The following is an 18083-nucleotide window of genomic DNA, read 5'->3' on the forward strand; positions in this document are numbered from 1 at the left end:
GTTGATCGTCGTCTTGTTGCACATATCCATGACCACCTTTGTTTTATTACATGCAGATGTGAAAATGCTGCACCCTCGCACCAAGAGTTTATTTTAGTCCTTTTTTTAAATGTGCACTACCCTCATATGGTCTGCTTTGTACCTTTGTACTCTCTCCAGGTAGCAGAGAATAAAACATTCCCTGAATGCCAAGCCAGGCTTTTGTGTTGCTGTCATGTTTGTGTGCGCATGTGCGCATGCCACAAACTCGCCAAAGGAGTGAGAGACGGAAAGGCTCCGAAGAGAGTAGCCGTGGTCGTATTGTGAGATAACGAAAGAAAGATGACAAAAAGTGAAGAGAAAGGCCAGAGGAGGTCTGGATTCTGACAGCCAGTGGAGAATTGTGAATCCCACACACAGATGTTCACAATCACCCCAGACGATTAATAATAATAATAATAATAATGATAATAACTGCTGCGACAACTGGAGAATCATGACGCTGTGATTGATTGGAAGATAATTCTCTGAATTGGCTTGGAGAAATATTTACTTTGGAGCTGCTGAGCGAGGGAGAAGCAAATATACCTCACTAACTAATCCAGTTTGGTGTCAGTTGAGTGATGAGAGACCAGAACAATAAGATAGTCTGAGAGGTCGTAGAAAGTTGAAATGCCCTTGACCTGATGGAGGGAATTAAGACTTTCACCTCTGAGAAAGGTTACAATAACCATTATTCGCTGAACATCAGCATAGAATCTCATCAGTGATCAGACACATGTGGTCAGTTATAATTGTCCAAAAGCAATGCACAATCTGATCCAAATCTCTAGTAAAACATTAGTACCAGTACTGAAGCAGTATTACACGCCGATAGCTCTTGGCCTCAACATTAAGCCGACCAAAATGAGCCGCACATTGAGGCTGCAGTGTTGTTAACATCCTCAGAAAGACAGACAATGAAGTGGCGCAGAACATTCTTGGCTTGATTTATCACAGAGAAGGGGGGGGGGGGGGAGGGGGCAAAGTTATCCTCTTCAGTCATAAATACAAAAAGTCTCCAAACTCCTCTGTGGCTTTAGATGTGCAGTTTTCATTTCGTTTTTTTAGAAAGATACCAGAGGTCAGCCAAGAGACGTTTCTGCGTGTACTGCTCAGTAGCAAAAGAGGATGAAATTGGCTTCCTGAATGCAGAGAGTTATGGGATAGATGTTTGTTACAGCATATGTCTTATTTTATACATCTGTTGTAACGAAGATGCATCACCACATGAACATGAACATGATATTAATTTAAGTTGTATTATTTTTTAATACAATGCATGTTATGGAGTATTGAATTGGTAAATAAGAATTGTCTGGGCTCAAACTTGAGTATCCACAGCTATTGTTTATTAGAAAATAATAAACCTCTTCACTCAAGCATGCTCTGACTAGCATGTATATACTTGTATGCACATCTGCACACACAAAGACACACACACACACACACACACACACACACACAGCTATAACCATCATGGAAGTTCACAATAATGCATCTTTCATATCTACACTGAATCACACCGTCTACTATATTATGAAGTTTCTTGATTGTCATATTGATGATCACCATCTTTAAATATGTTTATTACTGGAGGAGTGACACAGTGCATCAAATATGTTGCAAAAGTTGGTCTTCTATGATGGCTATACCTGAGCATGCACTCAAACACATTCACACAAACGCTCACATCAGAAAATATTGTTGTTTACAATGCTTTGTAATTCCTCCATCGCAATCTACTTCATGGTTTTGGGCCCAGGAAATAATCCTTATTCCTGGTCCATGACATCCACAGCATCTGTTGTTAGTCGAGCACCGCCTTGTACCACATCTTGTTCATGGTCTGGTTTGAGCTGCAGCTTCAGAGCTCATTGAGACGTCGACGGGGTCAGTAGGGGGAAAACAGAACACGTGTGTGTGCTGAACAGATGGGTCCAGGGACAGGATGCAGCAGCGCCCGGGGGAGGGGCTGACTCTGAAACAGGGCGGGACTCGGGTTTGAGGCATGGTGGAGAGGGAAGGGGGGCAGCATTGCCATGGCAGCAGCAGCGGCAACAGAGAGTTGACGCTGTAGGAGACAGGAGGCCAGAGGTTTGGTCAGGTCTTGGTTCTTCTGTAGAGTGAGGCATATCTGATGAGGACAAACATAAACAAACAAACTGCAATCAAGGGGGGTGGGGGAGTTCTCTCAAGAGGAAATTGAGCAGTTAAGTAGGAAACCAGAGGAGGAGATAAAGTCTGAGCAGCTACTTGGCCAATAGAAGTAAATACTGTCCCAGTTATACTGCCAAACCATCTTATCTAGAATCTGCTCTCCTTTCAAGCGTAATCTGCCTTTTTCCCCTCGCACACGGCCATAGGATTACAACATTTCAGACAGGAGATTCTTCAACCCATATCGCTGACAAGGGAGTGAAGTTTTCTGGAAGAGGGTCTCGAGAGTCAACTCTTGTACACAAACACAATGATGAGGGATGACAGTAAATCAAGCAACAGCAGAGTACTCACTGCTTGGAAACTCTGGTGACCCAGGGTGGGAGTGAAAGGGCTGAATTTCGGCTTGGCAGGTTTACCTGCTGCTCTATCCTTATGTCTCCTACTGCTGATGTGCTGGAGGGGGGAAACAGACAGATAAACACCAGGCAGATGCAATAGCAGCATAAAGTGCAGAGCATACAAAGAAAGAAGGCATCAGTCGCCTTTGTTTTGAAATTTAAATAATCTAAGAAGAGATGATTAAAAGAAGCCTTATCAACGTTCTTAATTTGATGACTCAGACAGCATGTCGATATCTTGTTGGCTCTGACTTTGAGATTCAAAAAATTCATGAGGGGGAGGGTTTGGAATTCTTTTTGATTTGATTGACAAGCACAAACAGATGGCTACGGCCACACAATCAGCAGTGGGCTGCTAAATATTCATGAGCACCTGGTCAAAGTTAACTTTTAAACAGTAAGGCCAACGCTGAGTATTCATATCACGAACAGAGATGCTCACATCATATTCAGATGCTCGCTGTAAAAAATATAAGCTCAGTATCTTTGTGCTCCTTATTTGAAGGGACCTGTGTGTTATATGTTCGCATGGTGATTTGGTAGAAAATACGCACGGCCCTGAATTACCACCCTGTGATGCATACGGGATAAAGTGACGCCGAATCTGTTGATGCGGACCTGCTCATAGCTTTACATTCAGAAGAGCAACTCATAGTTGCTGTTTTGATTTTCACATTAAATGTCATTTAAATTACGACACATTGCGAAATACTTTTTCTTCCTTCTCCAATTAATTGTCTCACGGCCCAAAACATTCATTCCGTGACACTTTAGAGGGGGCCTGACCCACAGGTTGGAAACCACAGAATTAAATAACATAACTTTATACAACGTAGTTCAAACAAACTCTACCTGGACCAGCAACATCAGTTAAATTATGCTTTCATAATGATGCATAAATATTAATAAACTAAGATCATCATATATAAAAACATTCCATTCACAGAGGACAATTTTCTGCAGAAAATACTTTTAGCTGAGAACATTACTTCACAAGACCGCATTACTTAAATAGGATTTGGAATGCAGGACGTTTGCTGATAATTCAATATTTTAAACAGTTTTATTGGTACTTACTTTTTCCACACAAAAAACACAGTTGCAGTAGTGAAACATTTGTCAGATGCACAACTTCTAAAATATAACATTCCAACGCGATCCTGTCCTAATAAATCTGCCACGCAGAAGATTTACAACTTAAAATAAAAACAATTAAGGATAGTAACTCCCACGTGAAGCAAATCTCAAGGACAGCATTCTTTCATCTCCATAATATTTCAAAAATCAGGCACATCTTGTCTCAAAAAGATGCAGAAAAATTGGTTCACGCGTTCGTTACTTCGAGACTGGATTACTGCAACTCCTTATTATCAGGCTGCTCGAATAATGATGAGCACACCCCCATCTCCATAGACGGAGTTGCAGTAGAGAGGGTCAGCAGCTTCAAGTTCCTCGGCGTGCACATCTCCGAGGACCTCACATGGACCACGCACACCACTCACGTGGTGAAAAGGGCCCAACAACGCCTGTATTTCCTTAGGCGACTGAGGAAATTCAACATGGCCCCCCGCATCCTCAGAACATTCTACACCAGTACCATCGAGAGTGTTCTGACAGGTTGCATCACCGTCTGGTACGGGAACTGCACCGCCCTGGGCGTAGGGCACTACAGAGGGTGGTGCGTCGGCACAGTACATCGTTGGAGGTGAGCTTCCTCCATCCTGGACATATACACCAAGCGGTGCGTGGCCAGGGCCAAACGGATGATGAAAGACAATAACCACCCGACCACAAACTGTTCACCCTTCTACCGTCAGGCAGGCGATACCGCAGTATCAAGTGCCGCACAAACAGACTGAGGACAGCTTCTTCAGTCAGGCCATCAGGCTGCTGAACAAGGACTGAGACCCTCATTAACACTATACACCAGAACATATTCTGTGAATATCTATGGCCATGGTGTATATTTTATTACATTGTTTATATATATATATATTGTATATATATATTGTATGTATATACATATATATATATATAGTCTCAAAAAAAGTGTATATTTTATTACATTGTTTTATATATATATATTGCCATGATGTATATTCTATTACATTGTTTTATATATATATTGTTAATACTTTCTTCTTTTTTTTTGTGTGGATATTGTATAGTTTATTCTCATTCTTATTCTTTTTTTAGTCTGCTACTGCTGTCGGGTGTTTTGCACATAAGAATTTCACGAACCGATTATACTTGTATAAAAGGGGATGTGACAATAAAAACTTGAAACTTGAAACTAAGTCTCTTAGGTCCCTCCAGTTGATCCAGAATGCTGCAGCTCGTGTTCTCACTAAAACTAAGAAAAGAGATCACATCACTCCTGCACTAGCTGCTCTGCACTGGCTACCCATAAAATCAAGAATCACTTTTAAAATGCTTCTCTTAACGTACAAAGCCTTGATTGGTGATGCACCATCATATCTTAAGGAGCTTGTAGTACCATATTGCCCCACTAGAGAGCTGCGCTCACTAAATGCGGGACTACTTGTAGTTCCGAGAGTTTTAAAAAGTAGAATGGGAGCCAGAGCCTTTAGTTATCAAGCTCCTCTTCTATGGAACCAGCTTCCACCTTCAGTCCGGGAGGCAGACACAGTCACCTCATTTAAGAGCAAACTTAAGACTTTCCTCTTTGACAGAGCTTATAGTTAGGGCTGAATCAGGTTCACCTGGTCCAGCCCCTTGATATGCTGCTATAGGCTTATAGGCTGCTGGGGGACGTTTAGGATACACTGAGCACCTATCTCCTCTTTTTTCTCTCCTTATGGATGAATTTTCATCTCTCTATTGCACATTACTAACTCTGCTTTCTCCCCGGAGTCCTTTTGAATTCACGTCTCATAGGGTCATCGGACCCGATGAGACGTCATAGATCCTATCTGCCTGATGGATCATCGAGGTCTGGATCGTGGAATATTCCTACTACCAACTATGCCATGGCCCTGTTGAGACTCCGCCCACTCCTCTCTACCTCCATCTGCCTGATGGATCGTTGAAGTCTCGATCGTGGAATATGCCGACTACTTTTTTTACATTACACATAGCGCCTATTCTGTTCAGGAAGACCATTGAACAGTTTATAGCTAGCGGTTGTGTTCCTGAATGTAACATTACACACAGATCACCACAGACCATCTTGATCAATATGTTCTGAGTTTGGAAAAATGTAAAATGAATGACTGAAAATTAAAATTTAACCTGAATAATCCAGGGATGTCCATGCAAACTATCCAAGTTAAAGATGTTTCTGGTATTTGTATTTTCCTAGTTCTATACTCACAAGTTCCAAAGCAGGATCATAAATGTAGTCTGAAGTTCGGAGGTTCAAATCCCAAATCTCCACTGACACCGGAGACAAACTGGTCTAAAGTCGGCTCTCCCATGGACTATTGTTTCTGTGTTAATCACAACAAACCCCTCTGACCTTTGTTACTGACCAGACAACTTCTGCAACTGACCTGTTTGAGCTGAGTGTCGGAGTTGACGTGCACATCGCAGATCTCACAGTGGAATGTTTTGTTCTGGAGTCCAGTTGGGGACTCAGACGGCTCAACCAACTTGGCCTTGATCCCCGTCCTCGGGAAGGACTTGATGGCTCCTTCGCCACTCCTAGCCTGCAGCATAGTCTTGTGCTTAGTGCCTGAGCAGATATAAAGCCATGTCATCAGAGCATCCAACAGAGCACAAGTGGGCTAAGCTTGACCACAGCAACGCATGCAGGTCCTCACCACGGTTGTGTGCTTGCAGCTGGGAGGCAGAGTTCACAACAATCTTGCAGAGGGAGCAGTAGAGCAGACGTGAAGCTTTCTCTTCTTCTGTTTCCTCCTCTGGAGCCACCTCCGTCTCCCTGTCCCTCTGTGTCTCTGTCTCTGGGGTCCTCAGGCTGGGTGACCGGGAGGGGTCAGATGGTGCGGTCACAGTTTCAGAGGGGACGCTGCTCGATGGGGACGCCTCTGATGTAGGGTCTGGGGCTGAGGGTTCTGAAATAAATACAGAGAGAAACAGAAAGCTATTATTAAGACAATGGAAGCAGTGCAAGAAACACAAGTATGGAAGAAAAAGAGAGATGGAGAACAATGACAGATGAGAAAATTAAAAAAGATTATTCTATACATTTCTTAACTCCTATTACTTGAGAATAACTGTTTTCATGACGTGCACAGACACACAAACTCACCAAGCAAAAGGTCTCTATGAGCTCTATCAACATCTCTAATTGCACTAATAATCAATGATTTCCCCAAGGATCTGCCTCCCAGCACTCACATTTAGAGTTTGGAGTTAGAGATGATCTGGCTCTATTATCCTTTATCTTTTGTGAGACTAACTTGTAAAAGTTTCCCTGGAGGAGCGTGTGCTGATTTAAGAATTCACTCTTTGCAAATAACAATGATTAGCTCATCCTCGCTGAGTGGGTGTCTGTTTGTTGCCATTGACTCCCCACTGATGGAGGCCAATGAGGCTGTTTGTTGAAATAATCTCCAGAGAGCTCTCCTGTCGTCTCATCTACTTCCCAAACTGGAAATGAACACACTTCAAACACTCTCACAGCAGCAATGAAGCGATTCTCAAATCTTTTTGCATTTTAGCTCACAGCAAAATGTATTACTTTCATTCTGTAACACACACACATCAGGACTGCCACACACACACACACACACATTCTGGAAAACACTTTGACAAAACCTTGACACCTATATAGATACATCTCCAAACACACATGTACTCAATCTCACTCACACACACACACACACACACAAACACATACACCTAGTCAGAGCACTATAATGTGTTTTCGATCTCAGGAAGCCACTTAAGAGGTCCAGAAAGAATATGTAGATGTGAAGAAGTACTAGAGGGTAATTTTCTTTCACTGTGAACCCCAAAGCAGCAGGAGGTTTATTACATCAAGGAATTTAAGTCGTGACTGGGAAATTCATAAATCTAACACTGTCATACATTTCATGTCTGCACACATACCCACTCACACACACACACAACACACACACACACACACATACACACACACACACACAGGGGAAGCATGTGTGCCTTCAGAGACACGCACCTCTTGATGTTGTGTCAGAGCTGGAGGGTTGTGAGCAGGGTGACGGGAGGATTTGCGATATGGTTTCCTTGGCAACTGGTTCAAAGGTCCTGATCCTTAAATCGGTGGTGTCCATCGCTTTCAGCCTTTTTGTGTATTTGGTGCCGATATAGTGGGAAGAAGCCTGTGCCTGTCCACACAACAGCAAACAAGACGGTATGAACTCATTGCACAGAATTCTTTAGTTCTGTGAACCTGACAATTTTTTTACATCCACAACATGACTTAACTGTGAATGTAGAGTCTGATATCCCTCCACATTGATAACAGTTGTTTTACATCAGCCAACAAGTAGATCAATGTTTGTAATGTAGCTTAGACATAGGAGGAGGAGTGTTAAATAACGCTCTACAAGGTAGAATATTAAGAGATGTGCACATTTCACCCAATCATAAAGATGGCATGTTTAACCTCAGGGCAGTCCTCCTAAGTCATTCAACTGTCATGTAAGGGTGTGTGTGAGTAATAAAAGCACCCTGAAAGGAAAACAATTCAAAGTGTGTGTGTTTCTCATATGTAAACGCCCACCTCCAATCTGAATCTCAGTGGACAGACTCCACAGGAACTGAGCTTCCTCTTCAGAGGTGCTGTTAGCCCGAAGCCTGGTCCAATCAGAGCTTTATGGATGTGATCCATCTGCAACAAAGGAGAAGCATAAAATGAAGGTCATGACTGGTTCAGGGTTGTAAAAGGAAAGACTGAATAGGTTGTGAAAGCGATCACCTGCAGGGCTAAATGGCATGCTGTCTACACGCTACGTGTGTGCTCCTTCTAAGAAACACAGATTCATAGTATCGCAGGAAATAGGTGGGGTGTTGTGGGAAGTAGCTGAGTGTGAGAGTAATTGTCTGCACCCAGTCATGCATAAACACAACAGTCTGTTAATGACCCTGAACTGGGCTAAACCAACATGTTTGAAGTGAGTATAAATCACGTAGCACCTGTAAATGTGAAAGTTGCCAGTCAAAAGCTTGAAGGTAGCTGATCGGATCCCTCGAACAGTCGGTTTTGAGCAAGCCATTCTAAACTAGCACTTTTTTTAAATAGAAAAGATCCAGAACTAAATGATATATGATAATGCTGCATAAACTATAAAAACGATTAATAAGCATCGACTTATTTTCTTTGTTGTTTTCATATTTACAGATGTGCAATTATGATTGCTGGGTAATAGTCATGTTGATGCTGTCTAGTGTCAAGTCATATTTCACAATTTGATGATGTGAAAAGAATATCTGAAATACTGTGGCTCATATCTGTGAGCCAAGCAAGTAGTCACGCCTTTCAAACATAATAGTGACGGTGAGAAAAGAAAAAGGGAACAAGCCAATCGCCCTAAATTAGGTTCCTTTTTTTCTTTTTCTTTTTTACAAACATTCACTAACTAATAGTGTTTGTGATTCTTTATAGCTACTATCGTGTACCAAGGCCCAGGGGCGTTTGTAGGATTCAAGGAAAGGGGGGGATAAGCCCCAAGGGGAGCAGCATGGACTTGAGTATGTTTGAGCAATTTCAGCAATTTATTTTTGGGGCCCTGGATATCCATTATTTTGGACAGTTCATTGATTGGTTCAATCAGAACATTTTACCCTGTACTTTAGCTTGCTTTCAGTATACGATAAGAGAAAGAATTTTAGGGTCATAGTGATATTTTAGTGACAGTTATTTCTTGTATTTCGAATTCACTCATTCACACTCTAACAAAATAGCTAACTGTTATTCCCTTTCATTTGCCTCAAGTAAAGCTAAATGTAAGCAGGTAACAATCGTTAAAAACTACCGATAGCCACTTTCTATAACTACCTGGACTAACAAGTTCACTCCGTGCATCATTTACTTGGAACTAAACTCTTGGCTGTCGTTGACGAGAGACGTTACTTGGCAGAGTGAGAAACCCAGCGCAGCAGCCTCCCCAAGGTCCTAGTGCCCGGGGATTATATCGTTAAGTATAATGAATGTAATGTAGCATGTTAGAGTTATAAATAAAGCCCGCCTAAAATGGGCCTAACGACGCCCCTGGACCTGTCATAAGAGCAAGCGCTAGACCGATGGATAGCAGTGAAGTGGCATATGCAGAAAAGCCTCAATGAATGTTCTGATGGTTTGATTTTCCACACAAAAACAGGTGTGACCACCCTGAATCCTACCTGACCACCTGGCATCCGCTCTCCATGATGGAGCAAACCAATAAATACATTTTACAGCCACCTTTCAAACCTAAAGGGGGTGAGTGCTTCATGCTGAACGCGTAGCCCTCATCCAGTCCTTTTCCAAGACGATTCAGATCCTGCTGATGGTCTTTCAACACAGACCGTTTGGTTTCTTTGTGAGTGTAAGAAACAGGCAGTATTCCTCTGCATGTCTTTTTGTTTGTGTATGTGTACACACCTAGACCAGTCACTGACCAGACAGCACTTCTGGTATCAGCCATATAATCAGCCACAATTAGGGAGGCTTTGTGGAAATGTGGCTAAAGGTGAAAATGTATATGTTGTTGTGGGCAAGCCACCTATTGCTGTAAGCCCTGAGGACATTAACTAGAGGTGGTGCTTGTTTCTTTTTAGTGCCAAAGATGAATTATTTTCTCTTCAAACAGAATATGTCTGGAAGTGTGTGTGTACGTGGGTGTGGGTGTGTGTGTGTGTGTGTGTGGTCTCTGTGTGTGTCGTTGTGTATGTGGTTGTGGGTGTGTGTGTGTGTGTGTCTTTGTGTGTGTCGGGGTGTGTATGTGGGTATGGGTGTGGGTGTGTGTGTGTGTGTCTCTGTGTGTGTCGGGGTGTGTATGTGTGTGTGTGCGTGTGTGTGTGTGTTCATTTTCTTTGATCATCACTCCAGTCCGCTGCAGTGGAATGCTTCTCTGCAGTCCCTGGTCTCGTTTCTCTCTGTTCCCCTGCAGCTGTCTGTCTTTGTAAAACTCGAGCAAACACATAAAAACAATATAGTTCTGTCAAGTATCATATCTAAAATACAAATCATGAAATCATAAAAGTACAAATAAACAAATCAGTAACTCGACTCCTGAAATAACCATGGACATATATAAGGTTTATGTTTAATGTATGTCAATTACAACAAGGCCACATTAATATTAAACATTTATGAGAACATCATTTTTAGCATTTTAGCCTCCCTCCTTCCTGCTGTGTCACAATCTGACCTTCCATCACATGTCACCCCTCCCTCTGCAGCCCTCTGGACACTCTGCCTCTTTAGTGTCCGTCTGATCAAAGTCACCTTCCTGCCTCCCAGTCTCAATGCAACTCTCGGCTGGACGAGCACCTGTGGCAAAGTTATTTCACCCTTCTTACTCATTGACTTGCATTCATTTTCTGGAAAATGTACCCTAACCTAAACGAATTCCAGCCTAATCCTATCTCTAACTTTAAACCAATTCTTCACCCTAAAATGTATTTTACGTTATGGAGATATGCATTTTGTCCCTAAAAGGAAGGCGAGTCTCCTTAATGTCCTCGCAAAGTATGTCCCCCAGTAGTAAGTAAAGACCTCCACCACATAGCTTCAGCATTAATCATGACTTTCTCTCTAAGTTTCTGGTTGCGTGTCAGACGGGCTCGGCTGGATGGAGCGAGTTCAGGCTGAAACATATGGCCAAGTGAAGGAAAACAGACTTTTACCTGGAACACAGTCAAGAACCTCAACATATATAATGATGAATGTTTCTGGATTCATATTGTGTACCAGCGTGACAGTTATGTGTGCGCACATGACGTCAAGCAACTAGAGTGGGTTATGATGAATGAGCTGCTGCTATTGGTTCTTTGTCATTTAAATAGGCATTCTCTTGGAAATAAAAGCCCTTTTTTTCCTTTCAATTCTGTCAAACTAAAATCCAAACTAGCCTGTGATGTCGATTGTAAGATGTGTGTGTGTGTGTGTGTGTGTGTGTGTGTGTGTGTGTGTGTGTGTGTGTGTGTGTGTGTGTGTGTGTGTGTGTGTGTGTGTGTGTGTGGTAAAGGATGAATAGAAAGAAGAAAGAGAGGGAGAGGGTTTGTGGGGAAAGTGATGGAGTGACGCAGAGTTGAAACTGAAAGTAAGAAAGAGTGGATGGGAGGGTGAGAGATGGGGAAGATGACAGCAGGAGACAAAGTGTAAAGTACAAGAAAGAGAGCTGAAGTGAAGAGGTTGATGGAGCAAGAGCAACACAGTAAAGTGCATAGGATGGATGAGAAGGCTTCAGAGGGGAGTGGGAGGTGAAATGGAGGGGAGGGGGCCAAGACTTCCTCAGGTGGCAGAATGGCTTTTTTGCCAAAGAGGGAGATGCTCCACTCCCACACAGAGCAGACGTAAAACACAGAGCAGCAGACACACACACACACGATCCTCTTTCTTTTCAACCCTCAAAGTATCCTTCGATTTCTCTCCTTCAAAACATCGAGGAGAAAAACACAGTTTAAAGACAAGACCAAAGTTAAGAGAAGGGAGGATTCTTTTCTTCAGGGTTGGTTTCAGAATCAGAATCAGTTTTATTGGCCAAGTAAGTTTGCACAAACAAGGAATTTGACAAGGTAAAGTGTCTCTCAGTGCTTACACAAAATATACATTTCAACACAATACAATACAGAACAAACAGAACAGTATTTGGGCAGACTCACTGATGGGATGATAAGTCATCTCAACTTCATCGCAACTTTGGGTTTTCTAAAAAGGTTTGGTATTCGTAGAAGTGCGAGAACAAAAAACACTTATTTTCTTGGCTTTGTGTGCTTGAAACAAATACAGGTGTTAGAAAATACAGAGAAAATACAAATACATACGCCGCAGCTGTGTAGTCAAGCTCCTACATTGGTTCAGGCCAGAAATAAATGACTTCATACATTGCGTAGCCAGGAATCTATCGAGGCCCCCTGTAATCCAGACGTCAGCCCTGGCTGACACATCAACGCTCTTCGCGGCTCGGACTTGGCCAGCCTTGGTTTCTCTCCACCTTCACGAGCACCGGGACAGACAGCTCGAAGAAAAGCTGTGTGAGGAATATCAAGGTAGCAGCTCCACCCTCCAGCCAGTGTGGAAATGTCACAGCTCTCTGCATCAGTGATATATTTGGAAATGGTGTAGGCAGCTCGCTCTTACATCTGTGTATTGACAAACAACTCCTCACGCACTGAAATAAACCATGAAATAAATACTTGCAGCAGAAATCGGCGCAAGAGAGTGAGCGATTTGGGATTCTTGATTTTCGTCAAAAGGCACAGTTGGTGAGATCGCGGTTGCTGTGACAACCACGATGACTGACGGTACTCACTTCGGTGAATCCAGGCAGCAGATGGAAGGGGACGAGGGGCCGAGGGTCCAGGGAGGGTTGGGTTCTGCCCAGCGGCAGCAGAGCGCCGTGACACACACTACCTACAGGGAGCAGACAGAGAAATGACTCAATAGAGATGAGGTGGTTCTCTTTAGGAGCAATACAGTGTTTTTTTATTTGCAACTTTTCTATGGATGATGCTTCTTAGTTTTTAGTTGTAGCAGGAACATTAACCTATCGGCTCATTTTTATTCATATTAAATGTCAATGTTGATTAATGTGCTTTATTATCCATCCATTCGTGTCATGAATATAATAAAACATATTACTTTGCCTGTTGGACTGGAAAAAAGACGTTTGTTCTGAGTGTACCTCTGTCTCATTTAAGTTTTTGGCAGTTATTGAAATAAGATGCACTCAAATTAAATATCCCTTTGTTTTATGTTGATTTGAACAACTACTCACCGTAAGATGTAGAGCTGAGGTGCTCAGGCCTCCGCACATGTACGACTGTATAAAAGCACAATTCTGAATTGGTTGTACATAAGTACTCCCATTTGTGTCCTTCATGTCCTATCTCTACTTCACTACATTTGAGAGTGCAATTTTATTTGCAGATTAAGATTGCATTTATAAAATGTGAGGTATCATCTGTAATAGTTTGGGTTGTTCCTATATGTGTGTCCATGTTTTACATACACATTAATCCACCAGTAGGAATGAAACAATACATAACACTCTGATAATCACTCTTTGTTCTGTGAGGTTCCTTCAGGATGCTCAGGCTGGCAACTCTATTCATGGGGCCAAATGTGTTAACACACACACACACACACACACACACACGTCTGGTTAAGTGCTGTGTGACAAGCGATTTGTTTGGGCGTCTGAGTTCTGGCTATGGAATCTTGTTTTTTAGTTTCACAATTCATAGGAGCTTGATTACAGTTTGATTTAAGACAAGCCTGCGTCTGTAATCATCATAATCAAGATCACAGCACACCCATCCGCTCTGTCATTAGTCTGATTGCTCAACAAGCTTGTGAAGTCAGTTAGCGTGTGCACGTCTTGACATGAGCAGGCATGAGTAGGCGGTTTGCTTCAGCGTGCGCCTGGGAAGGTGAATTCATTCAGGAGTGGAGGGGCGTATGCACACGCAGAATAGCCTATTCGATTATTAGTCGGATAAACTATGATCCATATATGATTGAGGATATTCAAACGAGCTTGGCCCAAAAGCTGAAAAAACTCACGCATACAGACTCATATGGACTTATTACAAGACTTACTTTGTGGTGTTATAGTCAACATGGAATAATGAAATAAAGCGGCTTGTTGTCAGGGACCTTCACAGTCTTACATGTGCATTCTGACCCTCAATTATACTTTTTTTTTATGAACGAAATTCACAAGGTCACGCTTACCATCACCTGCTCTACCGCCCCTCTCCTCTCAGATGAAACTTTGAATTTATCTCCATCAGAGATTTCATTTAAAGTGTAAAATAATATTTCCACTCTTTCACTTTGACAGATGGAAGGTTGCAGCTGCTCCTCCTTTCACACGCTAATGTGCTTTTGTGAGAAATTATTTCAGATCATTTTTGACGCATGAGACATGTGGACGAGGTGACACACACACACACACACACTTGACACTTGTCATGTTTCGTTACTTTTTAAAGCCTAAAAAAACAATTCATTAAATATAATTACAGAACTTGCACGTAATAATCTAATGCAATTATATTTTTGTATTACTGTCTCCAGTGATCCATACTTTATAATCCTGTAAGAAATGTACAGTGTAAGGCAACCAACAGGATGGACGTGCACATCTAGCAGAGTGTCTGTCTGCAGAGCTTTTCTAATAGTGTGTGTTATCTCTCCTATTGTGAGGATCTTTAAAGAGATGAGTGCAATAAAAAAAGCTTTAAACCAAAACAAACCTATATTGTAAGAGATAGATCGAATAAGCCGCGCTATCACCGCCTCTGATTCACTGTGACTGACTTCACAACGCTCAAATCCATCTCAACATCGCAACAAGTGACTCCGCTGCATTTATAACAACAACAACAAAAAGACTTGCATGTTTACGTACCAAAATACATGGCAGCACCAAGTGAAATCCGATTGTTCAGTTCAAGGTATTTCTCATCTCCATGCAGAGATGAAGCTTTGCGTCTTCTCCTCCAGTCTGTCTTCACTCTCTATCTCTCTCCTGCGGCACCAATGCTGCTCCTTCCCATCTGGATTCCCTCCTCCTTCTAACTACCAGTCCCTCCTCTCCTTCCTCCCCTTCCTCCCTTCCTCCCCTTCCTCCTCTTCCTCCGCCTCATCTCTTCACGATTCGTGTTCAAGTGTGCTCCTGTATCTACTTCTTCCAGAGGTCTGTTTCTAACTCTGTAAACAGATGGAAATGACCTTAATGAGTGTAAAGTACCACCCTGTTTTATTGCAACCATCGAAGCCAACAAGGCAAGAAGCACATTTGGGTTTGACACGGTGTATAACTCAATACAACGCGAGAGGGGTTCTCATCTTTAACAAATAAACTTCAATCAGATTTGCCAGGAAGTATCAAAAGCAAATCTTCACGCTTGAAGGAATGAGGGGAACTCCTCCTGCAGGCCACGAGGCGACTCCTGTCTGTGGAAGGAGCCCCGTGTTCTTCTTTTGTAAACGTTTTCCCATCCTCGCTTTCATCAGGCCCACGGTATTTTTAGATACCTCCCAGAGCTATCACTGCATAGGGAGGAAACTACACACGACTCTTAACAACACAGACCATCTAAAAAAAAAGCAGACCGTCCCGCTTTTATCTAGGCTTCTGCATGTACTCACTCAAGGAATCTAGTATGTTAATATCTTGTCTCATGTATTTTTGTGTTGCACACATGCTCATAACACACCCGGAGAGAGTTGGTATGCACTGTATCTCTTGGCAGAGACTTCGTTCAACTTTCCTGTTCCTTAAGCCCAGGCGTATTTCCTCCCCTGTGTCAGAAAAATGAACAACAACATGTGTTTTCCCACAATATGCAACTCCAGGGAGATTTAGCTCTGGAAGGCAGTCAATTCAACAACTGTTCAGGAAATGCACACACACACAGTCTCAGTGTGCTTGAACTAACAAACATTTCAATTAGTGATGCGTATAAAGTGGGCACATACTTCTGATTTGAAAGTGCAGCCCTCATTACAATGACAAGATGCAAAACTAAACCATAAAATGTGAATATGAATACATATACAGAAAAGCCCCATGAGATGATTCTGTGGAACAAAATAGTGAAATGCCTGTACCTTAATGCTCCTGCATGGATGAGCCATGTCATCTGGACTGCACCGCCATCCAGAAGCCATATGGAACAAAATCTAAGGAGAAGAAAAGTACACACATGGAAATATCTATCTCATAAACTCAATTTAACGCCCCTTTTGTCACTCACTGTATTGCCAGACGTTTTGTGTTCCTCTGAGAAAGAGCAGAGCACACATTAGAGGCTGTGTGGTATTATTTATTTTCTCCCCGCTCCCTTGGAAGGAGAAGCTGAAAGGTTTCTCTCGGAGGCTCCTTTGGAAGCTCAAGGTTTCATATTCTCGGTTTCGCTAGGTGTCTGTGGGTAAAAATGTTGGACTGCTGTCCGAAATTTCTGGGTCAGTGGAATTTGTGGTCAGTGCAGCTTCGTGAAACCAAGCAGAAGTCAAGTGTTATGAGTGTGGATAAAAGACTTGATTGCGCTAATGTGACTGAAAAGGTTGCCTACTTCTCCCCAGGTGTCACCACTTGAAAGCTCACCTGTGACATCACAGATAATATGGTGATCACAATACAAGTTCACACTGTTTCTGGTCTCGGGTTTTAGCTGAAAGCAGCACTCAAATAATAGTTCACTGCATAACTTTACACCTGCAGCCGTTTAGCACCACACACTCGCAGCCAAACACTGAGGCTGTCATGGCAACTGAGGTATGTAATATTATCGCTAATGGACCGATGTGGAGGTCTCTCAGTTCTGTTTGTCGCTGGTAACCTGTTTAATTGTAAATGAATCTCGGTACCCCAGCTGGGCCTTGAATACCGACAAGTGCAAAATAAATTAGAGGCTTTTAAAAGAAATTAGAGGCTTTTAAATAAATAGTTTGACTATATAGGAGGTGGTACAGCGAGACACAAAAGAGCACACAAATGTACACATAGTTTTGGAAACATTTTTTTAATTTCTTAACAAGCTTCAAGTTGGAGTGAATAACACAATTAATATTTTCTCTGCAATCACCTCAAAGCCATTATTATCTCTCTCTTTCTCTCTCTCTCGTAAAGAGTCTGAATATATAGCCACGCATCAGCTCACCTCTCCCTTTGATTGGTCGTCATAACAACATATCCATGGTAATCAGCGGGCATTGACTATGATTCTATTAATGTGATGATGTTAAATAGCAGATAAATCATGAATTGATCTTCTCAGCTGAAATACGCTGAAGGCTCGTCCCAGAGTTTGGTCTTGTTTTCGTGTTGGTGTTCAGATGTGGAGGTATGCACGCACATAGAGACACACTTGTTTACATCCACACATGGCACATCGGCCAATGTGATAACAATGGTAACAAACCATACATCTCGCTCCTCGGGACCTCTGTATTTTAACATAAACATATGGCATCATTTGGTTGGGATTATGGGTTGAGAAGATATTCCATAGGGCAACACTGATGTGGAAAAACACCAGATCTTATGTGTAATTGAATAATGTCTCCGGGGTCCTTTGCCAGAAATGCTGTCTCTGATTTTAACATGTAAACAGACGATGGAAGCAGAAATAAACAGCAGAAATAAACAGCTCTGCAAAGCCTGATGAAGAAAAGTCAGATATGTCTGGGAAATCAGAAATCCGAGAGGGACAGAGGAATAGCAGAGCCACCATAATGATGGATGGAAATATCCATGTTCCACAGGTTCAAAGATTATAAAAACCCAAAGGTCACAATAATACTCATACAGATGTGATATTGCAGCAGTAAATTCTAGGGGGTGAAGATTCCCCTCAAAGTGCTGAAGGAGGAGTTCTTGT

General features: G+C 42.3%; 1 protein-coding gene across 1 annotated transcript; it reads right to left on the bottom strand.

Moving 5' to 3' along the window:
- Positions 1-1348: 1348 nt before the first annotated feature.
- Positions 1349-15200, bottom strand: LOC130197968 (zinc finger protein 385D-like). Its single transcript, XM_056420977.1, has 8 exons — positions 15107-15200; positions 13004-13104; positions 8269-8376; positions 7702-7870; positions 6362-6613; positions 6092-6273; positions 2533-2634; positions 1349-2155 (listed from the first exon to the last, which is right to left on the bottom strand). The coding sequence occupies exons 1-8, from the start codon at positions 15114-15116 to the stop codon at positions 1913-1915; spliced, it is 1167 nt and encodes a 388-aa protein (XP_056276952.1). The 5' UTR covers positions 15117-15200; the 3' UTR covers positions 1349-1912.
- Positions 15201-18083: the final 2883 nt, after the last annotated feature.

This window comes from Pseudoliparis swirei, chromosome 1 (genome assembly GCF_029220125.1).
Source record: "Pseudoliparis swirei isolate HS2019 ecotype Mariana Trench chromosome 1, NWPU_hadal_v1, whole genome shotgun sequence".
Classification (NCBI taxonomy): domain Eukaryota; kingdom Metazoa; phylum Chordata; class Actinopteri; order Perciformes; family Liparidae; genus Pseudoliparis; species Pseudoliparis swirei.

Coding starts and splice junctions, on each gene's coding strand:
- LOC130197968 (XM_056420977.1), bottom strand. Junction 8,377..13,003: donor TGCTGCCTGGATTCACCGAA/GTGAGTACCGTC, acceptor CCTTTGTTGCAG/ATGGATCACATCCATAAAGC. Junction 6,274..6,361: donor GCTGCAAGCACACAACCGTG/GTGAGGACCTGC, acceptor ATATCTGCTCAG/GCACTAAGCACAAGACTATG.